The 18,442-nt window shown below is 36.6% G+C and overlaps 1 protein-coding gene across 3 annotated transcripts in view; it reads right to left on the bottom strand.

The window, feature by feature from the left end:
* Positions 1-683: 683 nt before the first annotated feature.
* The window catches only part of LOC126350846 (MICAL-like protein 1), a 78,647-nt gene continuing 60,888 nt past the window's right edge, over positions 684-18,442 (bottom strand). For all 3 annotated transcript variants that reach the window (XM_050002552.1, XM_050002553.1, XM_050002554.1), the window contains 6 exons: positions 14,815-14,980; positions 14,451-14,563; positions 11,742-11,877; positions 11,539-11,641; positions 9,597-9,835; positions 684-2,385 (listed from right to left, as the gene is read on the bottom strand). In XM_050002552.1, the coding sequence (XP_049858509.1) occupies positions 2,168-2,385; positions 9,597-9,835; positions 11,539-11,641; positions 11,742-11,877; positions 14,451-14,563; positions 14,815-14,980 (975 nt within the window). In that variant the 3' untranslated portion in view covers positions 684-2,167. The remainder of the gene's footprint in view (positions 2,386-9,596; positions 9,836-11,538; positions 11,642-11,741; positions 11,878-14,450; positions 14,564-14,814; positions 14,981-18,442) is intronic.

Genomic DNA, 18,442 nt, shown 5'->3' on the forward strand with positions numbered 1-18,442 from the left:
TTTGGCTGTTAACGCCTTCATCAACAATAGACAACGGACAGAGGAACACACACATGCACAACTGCAGTCTCGGGCAACCAAGTATGGTTTCAGTTGCCTGAGACTGCAGCAGGTGTGTGTGTGTGTGTGTGTGTGTGTGTGTGTGTGTGTGTGTGTGTGTGTGTGTGTGTGTGTCGTTTATTGTTGACAAAGGCCTTAATGGCCAAAAAAATTAATTGAGAGAGTCTTTTTGTGGTTCCATCCGCGACTCGGCATCTCCGCTACATGTTGAGTAGCAACTTTACTTTTCATAATTGTTAGATATGAAATAAATAACGTGAATTCAGCACACTGGTTTCCATTACTGATATTCTGCTGCAGTGTCCACAATTATTCATTTTGACAGTAAAAATATTGTTCTAAATCAGATAAAAATGGTTATTCAATGTAGAATGACACCTCTGGAATTTCGAGGCCTGAATATATTATTTCAAAATAGTTCTTAAGTGAAGTACGTACTCAAATGTGTTGGAAAAGTCAGTAAAACTCCAACTGGTTAAGAGTTGCATTAAGATTAGAATACTGGCCCTACCTTATCATGTAGTTGAAACAACATTTTCAATGACATTGAAGTGAGAACACAGAGGTATTATAGGAGAAATAATAATAATAATAATAATAATAATAATAATAATAAAGACTCCTCAGAAAAAAATAATTTATTTTAGCTGTAGCTGATTTGTTCCATATATTCTGCACAAAAATATAGCTAATCTTTCACGTAATGTTTGGTAATTTGACAAACTGTTTTTCAAAGCAACTTCAGAGATCAAGATATGTACATTATTCCATAAAATACAAAAACTTTTATATCCTAGCATCAGTACACAGCCAATGGAATGGAAATTGTGCAAATCAAAATTTCATAATCATTAGTGAGATTCTTCATGTTGCAGTGAAATATACTAAATAAAATGATTTAGTGCTTTCAGAAGACTGTGCAAAAGTTTGTACTCCATATCATATTACAGCTAGCTCTTAAGCAACCAATGCAACAGATACTGGTTTTCTCCATCTGCACAATAAAACAGGAAGTCCAAGAATAGTTTTAATAGAACAAGTACCACACATAAATGTAATTTTAATATCTACAGTAAACACTCTTCATTTATATAGCTTGAATTTTTGCTGATGGTTAGTATTATAAGAACAAAATGTTACTCTCAATTACTTCACAACACACAGGTCCTTCATTTCTAAAAGGAGAGTCTGGTCATAAATCACAATTTTGGATCAAATAACTTTTATAAGTTTATAATAATAATAAGCTTGAATGCAGCAAATTTCAATTTCCAACAGTTACTGAGCAAAGAATATTGTAGAACTGCACTCTGCTACCATAAATTCACTGTGTATTCTGAGGATAACTTGTGTCAACAATTTTTAGGACAAACCTTATTTGTGCAACAATCAGGTGAAAAGCAACAGCGACCCATTACATTTCTGCTACATGGAAACAGAATGTAATGTTTTTCCTCTTAAGATAAATTGATCATCATGTCATTAACAAGGCACCTTTCAGAAACATATTGGTACTGTAATTAGCAAAAGGAACTGCTTTCACATCAAGGCACTAGTGGTGTAACATGGAAAAGGGGACTGGGGAAAACCATAATTCAAAATGCAGCTATTTTTGTAGTTTTACAGTCAATAAAAAGATTTGGCACCAACAGACAGTTTTGGCGACAATATTGTCATACATGACAAAGTAAATGAATTTCAAATAAAAATGAGAAATGTGAAGAATTATTTTTTTTTCCTGCTGAGCAAAGCAGAGCTCAATAAGTACATGTTTGGTAAATGCGCATTTCTCAAAGAAATCTGAATACAGCTTTAAATAATCTATAAACAGTGCACAACATTTAACTGCAAAAATATTATACAAGAATTATTTCTCATAACTTCAGCTTGTTTCTACCATTCAATATCACAGTAATCAGCAGTATTTCTATGTACAATCATCTGAAAATTCAGTACAAAAAAATAATAATAATATAGTACACTTTTATTGAAAATAATGTAATTATATAATCTAATGTGACATCTGAAAAATAAATATACACCCCTCCAGTAAAAGCACCAAACTGAAGAAAAAATTGGAATCTTTCTTTTTAAACATAGTAATTTATTAAATAAACCATTTCTTCTTTGTCTTTTTCTCCTTAGTGTTTTCAGACAGCACTTCTGCCTCATCAATATCCTTATCAGCATCAATAGGAGCTTTTGTGGCTTTCTTATGAAGAGCCTTTTCTTTAAGTTTTTTAAGTTTCTTGTCCTTTTTTATTACTTTTGTTTCTGCCTTTACATTACTGTTGACTTTTTTCTCATTTGCAGCCTTGTTCTTGGCTGGAAAAAATATTACAGTATTTGGAGTAATTTGATACACAAATGGAAAGACAGGACATGAAACATAAGATGAGCAACAAAACTGCAAGTTTCGCAAGTTACAGTGGTTTAATCCACCAATAAATAGTGATGATACAGATATGCCACGACAATAAAAGTCTCAACTTTACAGTAAGTTAGCAAAGTGTCGTCTTAGTGTCATTTCTTGTTTTTTGTAATAAATTTTAGTGTCCACATACATATCTTCTGTTCAAGTAAAGATACTAGTAATTTTAAACAACAAATATTCACCTGAAGAAATGCAATTACTTCAAAATGTCAGCTGCTCTTAAAGTAGCTGGCAGTTAATTACATTACACTTTAATATTGTCTGCAAAAGGTTCAGAACACAAAATATGCAGTGTCTCATTAAGGTGTGATGTGGAACTGGGCGTGAAGGGGCTGACCAATCACTTCTCCATTATTTATTACTTACGAGAATATCAACAAGCACATATAAGATTACAGAGTTTTTGTGATTCTAGTGTTCATGCAGATAACATTACTAAAAATTTTCCATAGATTAAATTAAGAATGGCTAGTCATCATCCCCAAAAATGAGGGACATTCTACCCACAACTGTTCCCACCCTTTCCGCGGTCGTATTGCATCACCTATTCAATCTATGAAGTAATGCAGTCTGTCCTTCCATCATATTTAATACCAAACCTCATGCCACATACCACATTTTATGGACTATAAGAAGCACTTTCTTCAATTTTATACTCAAAATTAATGAAAAATGTCCACTGTTTCATTTAAAATTTCCACCAGTCTTAAAAATGGCCATATATTCTTTGATGCTACAGGAAACCTATCTCTATCTGGCAACAATGGATTCAACTGGCAGCACCAATGCACAGTTGCTATGAACATAAATTGTGGGCATTAACAAGCTTGCTAAAACTACAAGGTCTGTCTAAAAAGTATCCGAACTTTGATTTTCCTGCACAAAATAGAGACGATAGCATTGTGCCACTGTACACAATAAAGGAAGAGACCTTTATGCACAAATGTGAATTTCGTCCCTGCCTAATTAAGAGACTAATGATTACACTACCTTTGCATGGTCAAAATACCGTGGCTCTTTAAAAATCCGCTCAGAGTGAGGTGCTACACAATGTATTCATCAGGTTACCGATTTTCTTAAGATGATCGAGCATGTTGAGCAAAGATACTGCATCAAATTTTGTCAAAAGCTTGGTGATTCTCGAAGCGAAACAGTTCGTAAGATTCAGCAGGTGTTTGGAGAAGATGCGATGGGTGTAACACAAATTAAGGAGTGGTTCAACCAATTCAAAAATGGCCGCACATCAGCGGAGAGTGACCAGCGTTCTGGCAGGCCCCAAATTGCTTTTAGTGCAGCTGTTGTTGAGAGGGTGCAAAATTTGGTGATGGCACGTCATTGTTTGAGCCTGCAGGAGATTGCCCAAGACGTTGGAGTGAGCAAAGATTCTGCACATGCAATTTTGCATGATAATTTGAACATGAACTGAGTGGCCGCAAAATTCGTGCCCAAGTTGTCATCGCCAGAGCAAAAAGATTTCTGTTTTGATGCTGCACAGGACCTTCTGGACACTACCAACACAGATCCTGAGTTTCTGAACACCGTGACAACTGGAGATAGTCATGGGGTTATGGGTACGACCTAGAAACAAAAAGGCAGTGGTTGCAATGGAAGCACCCCGAGTCTCCAAGGCCGAAGAACGTATGGCAGGTGCAAAGCAAAATCAAAGTGATGTTGACAGTTTTCTTTTGATGTCCATGGAATTGTGCATCACGAATATGCACTGGAAGGGCTAACAATGACAAAAGAGTACTATAAAGAAGTTCTCCGGCAACTCCGTGATGCAGTTCAGGGAAAAAGACCAGAAATGTGGACGGGGAAAAACTGCAACTGCAGTACAACAACGGCCCCACACATTCATCCCACTTGATCTAAAATTTCTTGGCCAAACATGGAATTACAGCCATTTGCCGACCTCCCTACTCTCCAGACATGGCTCCTTGTGACTTCTGGTTGTTTCCAAAATTGAAGACACCACTGAAAGGAACCTGTTTTGAGAGCAGAGAAGAGATAGTGCAGAACACGACGACGGAGCTGAACACCATTCCAAAAGAGGACCACCAGGGGTGTTTCCAGCAGTGGAAGGATCAGTGGGCTAAGTGTGCGCAAGCACAAGGGGCCTACTTTGAAGGGGATTAGGATCCCAACCCTGTCAGGTACCCGAGTTTCTTTTTTGTTATAGGTCAGATACTTTTTAGACAGGCCTTGTATCTTCCTCCCATCCTGCTATCACAAACACAGAACACTGTCTAGCCTATGATGCATCATTGCAGTCTTTGGTGCCAGTGAACCTGAATTGAAAGCGATTTGTGTTATTGGTCGAAGTACAATATTTTTGTTAGTAGCTAGTTTTGCAATGGAAAAAAAATATTCATTTTATGTGGGCTATAAACTGAAAGTAATAGCATATGCAAAAGGAAATGGAAACAGAGCAGCTGAGTGGCATTTTGGACCTTCATCAACAGAAAAAAAAACCATTCGCAACTGGTGGGCTATTAAAGAAGAACTGGAAAAAATGAGGAAGATTAAATGTGCAGAGTACTGACTGCAAAAAGGTCAAAACTAAAATATGGCAAGCTGAAAAGGATTCAAGGACACTGTCAAAATGACATTGGAATTAATACAAAAATGATTCAAATGCATGCTTGTAAGCTAGCACTATACTGAAACTTCACAGACTTTGAGGATAGAGTTGGTTGGTGCTACAGTTTTATAAAGCAACATGGACTTTGCATGCAAACCACATCCAAAATATATCAGAAATTTCCACAAGAGTATGAAGCGAAAATATTATCTTTCCATCACTTCATTAATCAACATCATTAGAAAACTAATGTGGAAACAAGCTGAACAGTGAATATGGATGAAACTTCTCTGACATTTGATGTGCTGAGTAACAATAGTTCTCTTATGAAAGGTGTTAAAACTAACTATAAAAGCAAGTAAACATGAAAAAATTCACTATAATATGTTCTTTCATGACATGCTGATGGTGTGTTGTGTTGTAGTCTTCTGTCCTAAGACTGATTTGATGCAGCTCTCCATGCTACTCTATCCTGTGCAAGCTTCTTCAGCTTAGTGTATTCGTCTCTTGGTCTCCCTCTATGATTTTTACCCTCCACTAAATTGGTGATCCCTCGATGTCTCAGAACATATCCTACCAACCGATCCCTTCATCTAGTCAAGCTGTGCCACAAGCTCCTCTTCTCCCCAATTCTATTCAATATCTCCCCATTAGTTATGTGATCTACCCATCTAATCTTTAGCATTCTTCTGTAGCACCACATTTCGAAAGCTTCTATTCTCTTCTTGTCTAAACTATTTATCATCCACGTTTCACTTCCATACATGGCTACACTCCATGCAAATACTTTCAGAAACGACTTCCTGACATTTAAGTCTATACTCGATGTTAACAAATTTTTCTTCTTCAGGAACGCTTTCCTTGCCATTGCCAGTCTATATTTTATATCCTCTCTACTTCGACCATCATCAGTTATTTTGCTACCCAAATAGCAAAACTCCTTTACTGCTTTAAGTGTCTCATTTCCTAATCTAATTCCATCAGCATCACCCGACTTAATCCGACTACATTCCATTATCCTCGTTTTGCTTTTGTTGATGTTCATCTTATACCCTCCTTTCAAGACACTGTCCATTCTGTTCAACTGCTCTTCCAAGTCCTTTGCTGTCTCTGATAGAATTACAATGTCATGGGCAAACCTCTGAGTTTTTATTTCTTCTCCATGGATTTTAATACCTACTCCAAACTTTTCTTTTGCTTCCTTTACTGCTTGCTCAATATACAGATTGAATAGCATCGGGGAGAGACTACAACCCTGTCTCACTCCCTTCCCAATCACTGCTTCCGTATCATGCCCCTCGACTCTTATAACTGCCATCTGGTTTCTGTACAAATTGTAAATAGCCTTTCGCTCGCTGTTTTTTACCCCTGCCACCTTCAGAAATTGAAAGAGAGTATTCCAGTCAACATTGTCAAAAGCTTTCTCTAAGCCTACAAATGCTAGAAACGTAGGTTTGCCTTTCCTTAATCTTTCTTCTAAGATATGTCGTAGGGTCAGTATTGCCTCACGTGTTCCAACATTTCTACGGAATCCAAACTGATCTTCCCCGAGGTCAGCTTCTGCTTCTATCAGTTTTTCCATTCGTCTGTAAAGAATTTACATTAATATTTTGCAGCTGTGACTTATTAAACTGATAGTTCGGTAATTTTCACATCTGTCAACACCTACTTTGTTTGGGATTGGAATTATTATATTCTTCTTGAAGTCTGAGGGTATTTCGCCTGTCTAGTAGTTCTAATGGAATGTTGTCCACTCCCGAAACCTTGTTTTGACTCAGGTCTTTCAGTGCTCTGTCAAACTCTTTATGCAGTATTGTATCCCCCATTTCATCTTCATCTACATCCTCTTCCATTTCCATAATATTGCCCTCAAGTGCATCGCCCTTGTCTGATGGTACTAAACTTAATTCAATGATCATCTTCAAATGCAAAACAATGCCAGTTGTTGTCGATCAAGTGTATGACAAGGGTTGGATGGAAGAGGCTACTATGAAATTATGGATTACCAGAGTGTGAGAGAGAAGGAAAGGTGTTCTATAGCAGAAGAGTGCTCTTCTTGTGTTAGATCAGTCTAGTAGTCATTTGAAAAATTCTGGGAAATACAGAGCTTGCTGTTATTCTGGGAGGACTTACTCCACAATTGCAACCTCTTGATGTCTCGATAAATAAATCATTTAAAATATGTATGAGAGAGGAATGCAACAAATGGACAATGGATGAAACCCAACATGAATACATGCTCAATAGAACTTTAAAATGACCTACAATCAAACAAGTGTGTCAGTGGGTAAAATGTTTAAGGTCTAGAGTGGGGAAATACATTGTTGTTAAATCTTTCAAGAAGTGCAGTGTAACTAATGCTCTCAATGGCAGTGGAGACCACATTATATATGACTATGACTACGATGTCGTTGAGGAGGAGGAGGAGGAGGAGGAGGAGGAGAAGGAAGAAGAAGAAGAAGAAGAAAGTTAAGATTACAATTATTTTAGAGAGGTCAGTTCAGTTTCATAAACAAAGAAGTTTTTGTCCGGCTTTGCAACCTAATAATAAAAATGGTAAAAATGTGTTTTTTCTTTTTTTACAAAAATTGCTTAAAAATTAAGATGCACCTTATAGTCTGTAAAATACAGTAGAGCATATTACTGTGGAAGCTACAGGCACAAGACCTGTCTCATACAACCATCCAGCACATCTGCTTCCAGTGCCAACATAGGCATATCCCATCCTATCACAGGTCAGGCCACCTGTGAAAGCAGTCACATCACACACAACCTCTGGTGTAACTTCCATACGGTTTTTTGTATGGGTATGACCAGCAAGCAACTTTTCAAACACAATGAATGGTCATTACCAAACTGTGGCCAACAACAGTACTTACTATCCATGATCAACTTCAATGGCTGCCACATGGCCTCTGCCATCTAGATCAGTCCCTCAGAGATGCAGTTCTCCAAATTATGTAGGTGTGATTTGTCCTTACACTATATCCTTTGTTCCTGGAATCTCGTGCCTGCAATCTCCACAAGCCATTGTCTTACACCTGCCCATTCCTATATCTGTGACCTGCACTTCACTGATTCTATATTCACATCACCCTTTCCTCAGTCTCCCTCTTTGTCATTATATCCCCCCATTCCATTCCCCTATCCACAGCATTGTGGGCCACATGCAATTCCTCATGCCTGCACCACAATGTGGTCACTGGTGCCTCATTCCTATTTTGTGCACTTGCTACCTCTCCCTTCCAGCCAGATGTCAGCTGCTCCTTTCTCCTCCTTCCCTCCAATTCCCCAATTCCCTGCCTCCTTTCTCAACTTCTCCACTGCACCCGATACAACCTCTCAGCCCTGTCAAGTTGCAGGCCAGTACAAGTGTACTTGGGACAACATAGTGCTCTCTCTCTCTCTCTCTCTCTCTCTCTCTCTCTCTCTCCCTCTCTCTCCCTCTCTCTCCCCCCCCCCCCAACCCTCTGCACATACTTTGTGTGTGTGTGTGTGTGTGTGTGTGTGTGTGTGTGTGTGTGTGTGTGTGTGTGTTTTCTTTTTTCTGCTAGCCCTGAAGAAAGATTTGTGTGGAAGCTTAGGAATATTCTTAATTTTGTTTATGGGCCTGTCAATGATTCAACACCTCATTTACACAGTGAGCTGTTACCTTTACTTCTTCCATTGTATCTAAATAGTTTAATAAGTTACAAATAAAGAATCAGTTATGAATGTACTTTATCTGGAAAAAAATGAAATCAAAGAAGAACTGCCAACAAAGGGTTGCTCTGTGAGAAACTTTCATAGGTATACAGTTCTGTTGAGAGATAATTCTCCTGTACCACATGCTATGAAAATTTTTTATGAGAATTTCCTTTGCCTTCTACTTCCTATTTCATATTTATGCAAATCAAGCAACAATAGGTGGGCACTGATGCAGATTTCCTTCTACCTGTGTTGAAAAATGAAACAAAACCAAGTCATTCAAATTTTTAATAATATTCTCCAATATTTTATTTGTGGGTCCACAGTTGACAATGCCAAAGTTAGAGCTTGATAATTTGGCTGGCAAAAAGGATGAGTGTTAAAGTGAAGCAGCAGCAGCAGAAGAAGAAGAAGAAGAAGAAGAAGAAGAAGAAGAAAAAGAAGAATAGGGGGAGAAAGAGTCATTGAAAACTTATCAGTACTCAAGTCTTGTATAGGGCGGGTGTGTTTTCCTGTAGAAAGAAAATTACTTTGAAAGCAAAACTGAATGAGATTTAGTGTTGATGGACCAATCCAATGTGAGACATCATCTTTCCACAGTGCTTGCTTGTCTCTATAAGTTTAATGTTTGTGGAAACCCATTTTCTGTAACCTAGATCGAACATATACCCACACTGGATAACACACTACAGAGGCTATATCACAATAAAAGTACTAGTAATGATGATACTGTCAGAAATGTACCCATGTCATGCAACAAGTGAAACATCAGACTACTTACTGTATGTGAGCTTCTGTGAAATAATGTGATGATAGTTGATTTGACAGGTTTACCTGCAAAGATGCCGAGCTGTGTGTGAATACTCTGGTCCTCTTCTGCTTCACGTATACGATCCATTTCAAGACATTCAACAATTTCATTTCGTCTTTCTACTACTTCCACAAGGCGTTGAATCAGCTCTTCCTCACGTGCCTTGTCTGAGTCTGTCTTTGTATGTTCTGGCCTCTCTAACAAGCAGCGTATCTGATATTCCAAGTCTGCATGTTCCTCTTCCAAACGTTGTTGTCTGCGTCTAAAACAATGTACAATACAATGCTAAGGACTATAATTGTGTGTACAGCTATTTTGTAAAGCTGAAAAACTTAGCATTATGAGAAATATTGTAGCATGATTTGATAATGGACAACTGAGATCTGTAACAGAGATAATTTATACTGCTGGTATACACAATTAAATTTCGTTATGAAAATCAGTAACTTCCAAGATTCCTGCTCTACATTTGCTAGTAGCCTCTTAATCTTTGTTTTAAAAACAAAAAAAAAAAAACATTGACTTAGATCTTGTTTCCTTGCTAGCTAAATCAGATCCTGTAGATCAGTAGCATTCTCTGTTACTCACACTGATACACTCAATGTTCTTCCACACAAGTATAAAAATGTTAATGGTGCCTTGAAAGGGCCACTGCATGTGTCTAGTGTGCTTTACATCAGATTCTTAATGGTTACCTTTACACATCAAATATGTGATCTACAAGCCAGCTGAATGAGAAATTTTTATATGTGGAACATAATTAAACTTTCTTCAAACCATATAATTGTCTGCATTTTTAGGAAAATAAGAGTGCACTTATTGTCCAGTATGTACCTTCCACAGGTCCCAGCAGATGGAAAGATAGTCACTCTCTCTCTCTCTCTCTCTCTCTCTCTCTCTCTCTCTCTCTCTGTGTGTCTCTCTCTCCCCCATTTTTTAGTGAACACTATATGAAATGATCATTTCATAACATTCATTTACTAAGATCGCATGAATGCACTGTACTTAAAAAAACCTTTTTTATTTATAAGGTAATAAACATATAACAGAACAACTACAATACTTATTTACAATGAACACATTACTGCACTGAAATGGTGCAGAAGTTAGATTGTACTTTGGACACACACACACACACACACACACACACACACACACACACACACAAAATCAGTTGAAGCTAGGTTTGCTACCTTTCTGTCTGTACCCAGTAACATGGAAAATTTCTGTCTCGGCAGTCATTCCTTGCAATTTTTAAATTAGATAACTGCCTGTTACTGACAGCTTTTGGTTGTTTACAAAACAAAAGCTTTTATGTAGCACAGAAACAGGAATTTAAATTTGCTTATTCAATTCACACATTACTTGGATCCCTTTTGTAAATATGATTGTCCCTTGAGGCTAGTGGTATCCTCTCACAAGAGCACTACTGATTTTGAAGCAGTTGCAAACTACAATATTGGTGTCTGCACTTGACCATCCTTCAGCCATATCCCTTGATATACAACAAACAGCTACCCAGATCCAGAGAGAAGTAACATGATGTGGTATGATAACAAGGAAAAGAAGCCTTGCAATCACTGTGTGGCTGTCATTCACTCACAATTTAAAGTCAGGCACAAAAGGCTGTGCATAGCACCAAAGCTGAGTAATGAGCTAAGCACTACAAAATGAACAAAGTTTGTGCCTTTTTCCACACAATGAAAGTTGAACACGCCACAGCCATTATACTGTATAATTGTATACACCCAAATCTAACTACCTGTACCTACATCCAACTCTAAGCCACTTGTAAAATATTACTGCTGAATCTCTATACCTACTGGCTTTTGCATTCAGAAATTTGATTTTACTTTTTAATGTTTATTCTTGCTAGACTTTTGTCTCATAATTGTTTAAACAAGTGGAAATTAATACCATACTATTTTCAAATTAACACATGACTTCTTCTGCTGTCATACTTACAGGTACATCAATTCCGCCTGCCTTCTGAACAGTTCATTTTTCTCGTTTACTAACTCAAATAACTGCAGGACTAAGTCTTCAACATCAGGTGTCATGCTGGCCTCTGCAAATCAAAATGATATGAGAAGATACAACCAAGCATTTGTCAAGCAAATACAAATAAATGTATAATTGAATGATAGGTTAATATTAAAATGCACTACCTTCTTCAGTTGCTGTCATTTCAAACTTGTCTCTGATGGTCTTTTCCAGTTTCACTCCTTGTCTTTCAAGCTCTTGTTGTTTCACTTCAATGTCCTCCAGTTCACGCTTGACTTCCAGCATAGGCATGGATTTTATCTAGGAGAACAACAAACAATATAACACATAACACAAGGAAAAAGAAAATCTTGTTATGAAATGTTATTGTTTGGAAAATACAAAAACACCACTTTATGAGTAAAGTGGTTTTACTTCTAACATATTGCAAGTTGCTGCTATCACTGTCAAACATCACATGATTGAGAACAAAGTTTTTTGATAACACACTTGCATCAAACATTCTCGAGCTTCTCTCCCATCATTTCTGGGTAATGTCTCAAGCACTACACATTACCACCATCCTGTTCATCAGCGGGCTGCCACAACAATCAGCTGATCCTAACAGACACAATAGTGGTAATCCTGAAGAGTTTGAGGTTTTACGCAGAACTGACATGGCAGTAAGTTAAATAATGTTTTACACAAGCATGAGATATAGTCCAGAACCAGAATTTATTGTGGGACAGAAAATTATGTGAAATGGGAGACAGGATTAGTCCATAAAGATGTGGGGAAAAAAAAGAAGAAGAAGAAGAAGAAGAAGAAAAAAGAAAGGAAAAGTAAGATATGGTTAAGAACTGTCAATAAATGAGAGTTATGCACTCTTGGGGCAAGAGAGTTATGTCCTAAAAAGATAAGAAACTGAGGAAGCAAGGCAGGTAATATAACCATGGTCAGATCAAAAGAAGGATGAATGCATAATACATTTAAGCAACATGAATAATTTATGTGAAATGAATCATAAATCAAAGAGGGGACACTGATAAATTATTAATTATTAACAAATGACAGTACCAAGTTGTAGTCACTAAAACACCAGATTGTGGAACAAATTATACAAAACGCTGATTAAATACTGAGATTTGAAGAAAAATGAGGAAATAAGTGAAACTGCTATACAGTAGAACCCCTCTAATCCGACCTTGGATGGTCCATCACTCCGGTTGGTCCGACTATGCTGAGGCTCGCGAGCCCCTTGCCAACTTGTCACTAACTGGACGCCTGTCGGGCCATTGTTGCGGTGTCTATCGCTGTGCATATTGTTATACTGTACATTATTGTGCAGGTTTATCCTTTGTTGGGATTAAACTTCGTTGTTTGCTTTATTCTGTGTTCCCTACCGCACTTGTTATTGTAGATTCACTGTGTGTACAGTTGTCTGTTTTTGAACATGTCTGGATTCGCATGTAAGCACGTACCTCTTCCAGTAAATGATAAATTAGCGGTGCTACAAAGACTGAACGAAGGAGATTCGCTCCAAAAAATTGCAAAGAAACTGAATGAAAGTGTTACGACATTTAAGGATTGGAGGAAGAATCGGAAAGAGTCCTATATGTGGATATGGTTTTGTCAAGAAAGAAGGAAAGGAACTCTAATATCCGGGCCAATTCTCAAAGAAAAAGCGATAGTTTCGCACAAAAAACTTGAAGCCGAAAGTAAATTTGCTGCCTGTGAAGGCTGGATTGATCCTTGGAAAACTCGTCAAAAATGTATCCCTAACTTTTTTTCCAAGTAATTTGTTTTCGCTTTTACTGTAAAAACAACACATACAGTATAATCATTTCTTAGTTTATACATACAGCAGTTTGTTTCTTTGTAAAAAATTACTTTTTTTGAAATACAGTGCTATAAACATTTTTTAGTTTACAGTATACACCGTTTATATGTTATTATGTACAGTACTGTGCTGGCTGTAATTTGTGTGTCGTTTTTCCTTTTAAAACCAATACATATTATAGTGTGTGTAGACGTTTTTTAGTTAATATACTGTTTAACACTGTGTAAAAAACATCTTTTTATATTACTATAGACATCTTTTAGTTATTAAATCATTTTATTTTTTGTACTAAATGTCTTTTTATATTTTCTGCGATAAATATTAGATTTTTCGGATAATCCGACCTTTTTCTCATTCCGACCATAGTCCCGGTTCCAAAGGAGACGGATTAGAGGGGTTCTACTGTATGTGCAACACCAAAATGAAGGAAGGAAAAATAAGATTTAACACCTTGTCAATGTTGAGGTAATTAAACCAGATTCATGTTATGATTGAGGACTATGATGGCCACTGGCAAGCTTTTGCCTTTATTGATTTCAAGACATCACATAAAAACTAAATCTAGATAGTCTCATTCAGATTTCAGCCTCACTCCTCCTGACAGTAAGTTTAGTAGCTAAACCAGTGCACCATTTACAGAAGGTGGTTTGACAGCACAGAAGTGCAGGATCAGCAGGAGCACTGTAGCATTCAAAATTAAAAAAAATTATAACTTAGTTAAACTTCACCCAAGTCTGATAATGAAGACGGCAAAGTGCTGTGATGACTATGAGTGTAAATAGATGGAAGAATATTGCTTACTGGGGATGTGAAAAATAAAAAAAAAAACAAAAAAAAATCGAAGAAGAGCTGTGAACATTGTAATGTTGTTCCAAATTGTATTGGTGTCCCTCTTGGTATGCACCTGGTCTGGCTATAGTAGACTTTATAAATAGAAATACTATACTTTTACATATATTTTATAGTTATTTTTATATATTAAATTATCATTACTAGCTTTGTGATCAACTATCAGAAAATTAAGATATGTTATGCAGACTTATGTATACTTTACCTGTCTCCTCTGTGGCACTGGTCTTGGAGGTGCAGGACCTTTCTTTCTCTTCCACTGCCCAAAAGTACTTTTGTTTGGTGCTGATGGTGACTGGTCAGTAAGAGATGTTGAATCTGAATTCAGAAAGAGAATATTGTTCTTTCACTATCAAACTGATATAATCCTGTGACAAAAAGGTTTATGCCTTAATTTTATAAAAATATTTACCACCTGACTACTTCTTATGTAATATTACAACTTACACTGTATTCACTTTTGAGATGAAATTTGCTGTTATGATGCAGTACCTATAATGACTATACTAGATTTTCTAGCTCCACATAATTACAAACATAATTATGAAAATAATGTAAAATATTATTACCTAGTGTTACACTGGTTTGACTCTGCCGGTTTCGATTAGCTGCTTCTTTCTCAGTCTTTTCCCATTCAGCTCCTGGTGTCACATTTGGTGGCAAAGATGATGGCAGTGGTGGCGGAGGAGCTGGTCTCGACTTACGTTGTTTACGTGCACTTCGTGGTGAGAGTGTCTGATAATTATTAACATAAACATTATTCACAGGATTGAAATGTATATTAACTGCTTGTGGAACAGGTTGAAACAAAAATTTAATAATCTATAGGTTCTTCATTTTCTGGTCTTCCTTTTTATATGTTTGTTCTAATATTTACATCCTATGATCGATAAATTTAAATCATGAAAATACACAACAAAAATGAGAAAATGATGGCAGCACATACAGGGCAGTTATAATTACACTTGTGGCACTTGAGAGTCCCCCCCCCCCTCCCCCTCCATCACAAAATATGAATGAATGTAGGAGAATGAAACTTAATGGAAAAATTTGTAAGGTCATGCAGAAGAGAAATAATGATTGACAGAAACACATTTTAATTTCCACATGAGTGGGTAACATTTGTTAATTGTGTACATGTTTATGTCCTAGGTTATAAATGTTGCTTAATGTGACAAACATCTGCAGCCACAAAATCCTGGAACCACACTAGAGATTGGTCTGCTGCTGCCCAAAACATCTCATTTCGGATGTGGAGCATGGAATGTTCAGCTGCCAGGACAAAGTTTGTACGCTGCTTGAAGAGTAAACACGTGCATCCAGCATTGTCAGTCACAGCAACAGTAAAGTAACTTCAACAATTTGTGGCACAACTAGCCATCAGACTCTCTCAAGAGCAGTTCCCAAACTGCCAGTTAATTCGAACTCCTGAAGTACGTTCAATGCCAGTGCAGAAAGAGGATCTCACATTTTCCTTTAATGCATCAATACTTGTGAAGAGCAGCAGCAATATTCCTGTTTTGGTAAAACTGCTTCATAAGTAAAGGCCTGCTCACCTTGTCCAGACCTGCATAGACTGACTGCAACTGTAATGCACGCTGATGTCCAAGTTTGAAACCTTTGTTGCTGTACCAGTACCTGCGACTAATGGCAAGTCATGACACTAACACTACTAACAACACAGATCCTGGAGTGCACAGTCTGAACATAATTCCTATAAACTGGGTGACCATTTGGTAGATACTTCTCCATCTACAATGGCTAGAGTAGCGGAAGTTTAATTATAACCATCCTGTAATTTAATGATTTAGAAACTATCATTCCATCACTGACACAATGTTTCTTTTATGTCATCTTACTGAAAAACAAAGAATTTAACTTGCAAATACACTAAGCTTCTATAAACTTTGAAAAAGGGTTTGACAATGTACTTAGAGAAAAGAACTGCAATATAATGAAGTAATGAAGATATGCCTTACTCATAATATTATTATGAATACATGGCAATTGTGATAGATATTGATTGAAACTCAACAGATCCAGAATCAGTAAATAAGAGTGTGAACTATTGTTACAGTTTATATCCTGTAGTATTCATTGCATCAATTGTTGATGCTACATACAGATGGCACTGTACATCAAATGACTGCTGAATTAATTTCCTTATGCTAATGAACTCGCTCTATATTTTAGAAGAGGATGATCCACAAAGAGTATTATACAAATTTAATGAAGTATGTACTAAATATAACATGAAAATATTAATATTATGACAACAGCAAAGGCTTTTCAGGTGAGAATCCCATCAGAAATGAAACTGTTTTTAATTATAAAATGTTATTCCTCAAACTAATTAAATTAACTTTGTTGTGGTTTCTCTTATGGATGTAATAATGACATATAAAGTAAAATCAACACATTTAGCATGATATGCACAGCAATCAACTGGCACCTAGAAACAAAAACATGAAAAGAAAGCCTAAGAAATTTTTTCAGTGTGGTTGCCCTCTAAGCATTGTTATATGGAAGTGAGTCACTAAAATTGAATAAGAAATATGTACTCAAAGAGCAGAAATGAAATCTCTCAGAGTATGGATACTTAAAAAATAAAAAATTAGGACTTCTAATAATTTCCGGGTATGCAGCCAGATCCCGTCAACATTCAGAAGTCACATCAAAAAATTAGGACTTTATAGAAAAACTCTCAAGTAAGTATTGTATGAGAAAAGTTATAAGAAAATAGCAGAAGATATAATGAAAATATCAAGAGAATGGATTAACAATAACTACCAGTAAAGTTAAAAATATTCCACACCAAAAGCAAAATAAAAGACAAGGAAAGATATTGGCAGACCAAAGAAAAGATTAGAATTAGAATTACAGTAAGTAATAAATGGCTTAAAAAAGTCAGAAATGAAGAAGAAGATACAAGCAAAAACTCACATATGACTGATGGCAGTATTTGACAAAAAAAGAAAGAAAGAAAAAAAGGACAGGCAGACAACAGAGCTGTTTGGAGTACTGTTGTCACAGAAGATGCAATACTGCACGCAAAGTCTGACTGGCCACTGAATTATCTGATTATTTTATCCCAAACAAGTCAGCTGCAGTCTTTCTGATGCCCAAAATTAGTGTGGTGTATAGGAAATTGAAAGGTATATGAACTCATGTTCAGAATATATAAAACAGAACACCTACCAACAGATTTGCAAAAAGCATTGTCATTGCACTACCAAAGAATAAACAAGTGGACGAAGTGGAAATGACTGTATAATTAGTTTTGCGCCACTCACTCCTACAATGCTGACAAGTACATTCTACAAAAGTTTACAAAAAAGTTTGTAAGGAGTACTGGATAAGAAACATCAAAGCCAAATATGCAAAGAGACAGAGCTATTTTCTTGATCTTACGAACAGAAAAAAAACTGTGGACTTACAGAAATCCTCATAAGTGTACTGAGGAATAACATTTTCAATACCATGAGAGGACGAAAGTAATCTACAACACCTACAAAAACATGCAGAAATAATAAAAGTGATCTAAAGTGTGAAAGTTGTGTTGAGAAGGCTGTAAGGCACAATTGTAGTTTAGCACCAATATTGTTTAACCTGTACATCAAAGAAGCAATGTTTAAAACGTGCTAGAACAGCATACATGAAATTTAACATTTGAAGCTGACTGTTTCTCTGGCTGTAAGTAAGGAAAATTTGAGAGACCCTTTGCACTGACAAACTGAAAAATTATTTCATACTTTTTTTTTTACACAACCACAGATCTCAATGAATTCCATATGACACTGATAGCTTTACTCAATGCAATTCTAACTGTACAAAACACAGAGTGAAGCAATAACACACAGGGCACCTGAAGGAAGGTACTGGAAGTACAAAAGCATGAACCATGAAAGCTTTCTTTAACAACATATTGTTATGGAAACTTCGTCATCACATGACTCTCTTCCACCCTAAACATTGCATTGTCCATCCTTCACTACAGTTTCATATTTTACATTTATTTTATCTCTCTCTCTCTTACTCAACCAGCTTGGTTGTAGGTGTCTTTCGAGGCCGCCTACTGCAGTGGTTGTAACTGTTTTGATTACAAGCCGTGCTATACACCTACCCACTCAATCACTGGATCATAGTTAAATATTACCCATTATTCATACAAAAGCTACCAGAGTTTTCAGTTTTGTT

Source organism: Schistocerca gregaria, chromosome 1 (genome assembly GCF_023897955.1).
Source record: "Schistocerca gregaria isolate iqSchGreg1 chromosome 1, iqSchGreg1.2, whole genome shotgun sequence".
NCBI lineage: Eukaryota > Metazoa > Arthropoda > Insecta > Orthoptera > Acrididae > Schistocerca > Schistocerca gregaria.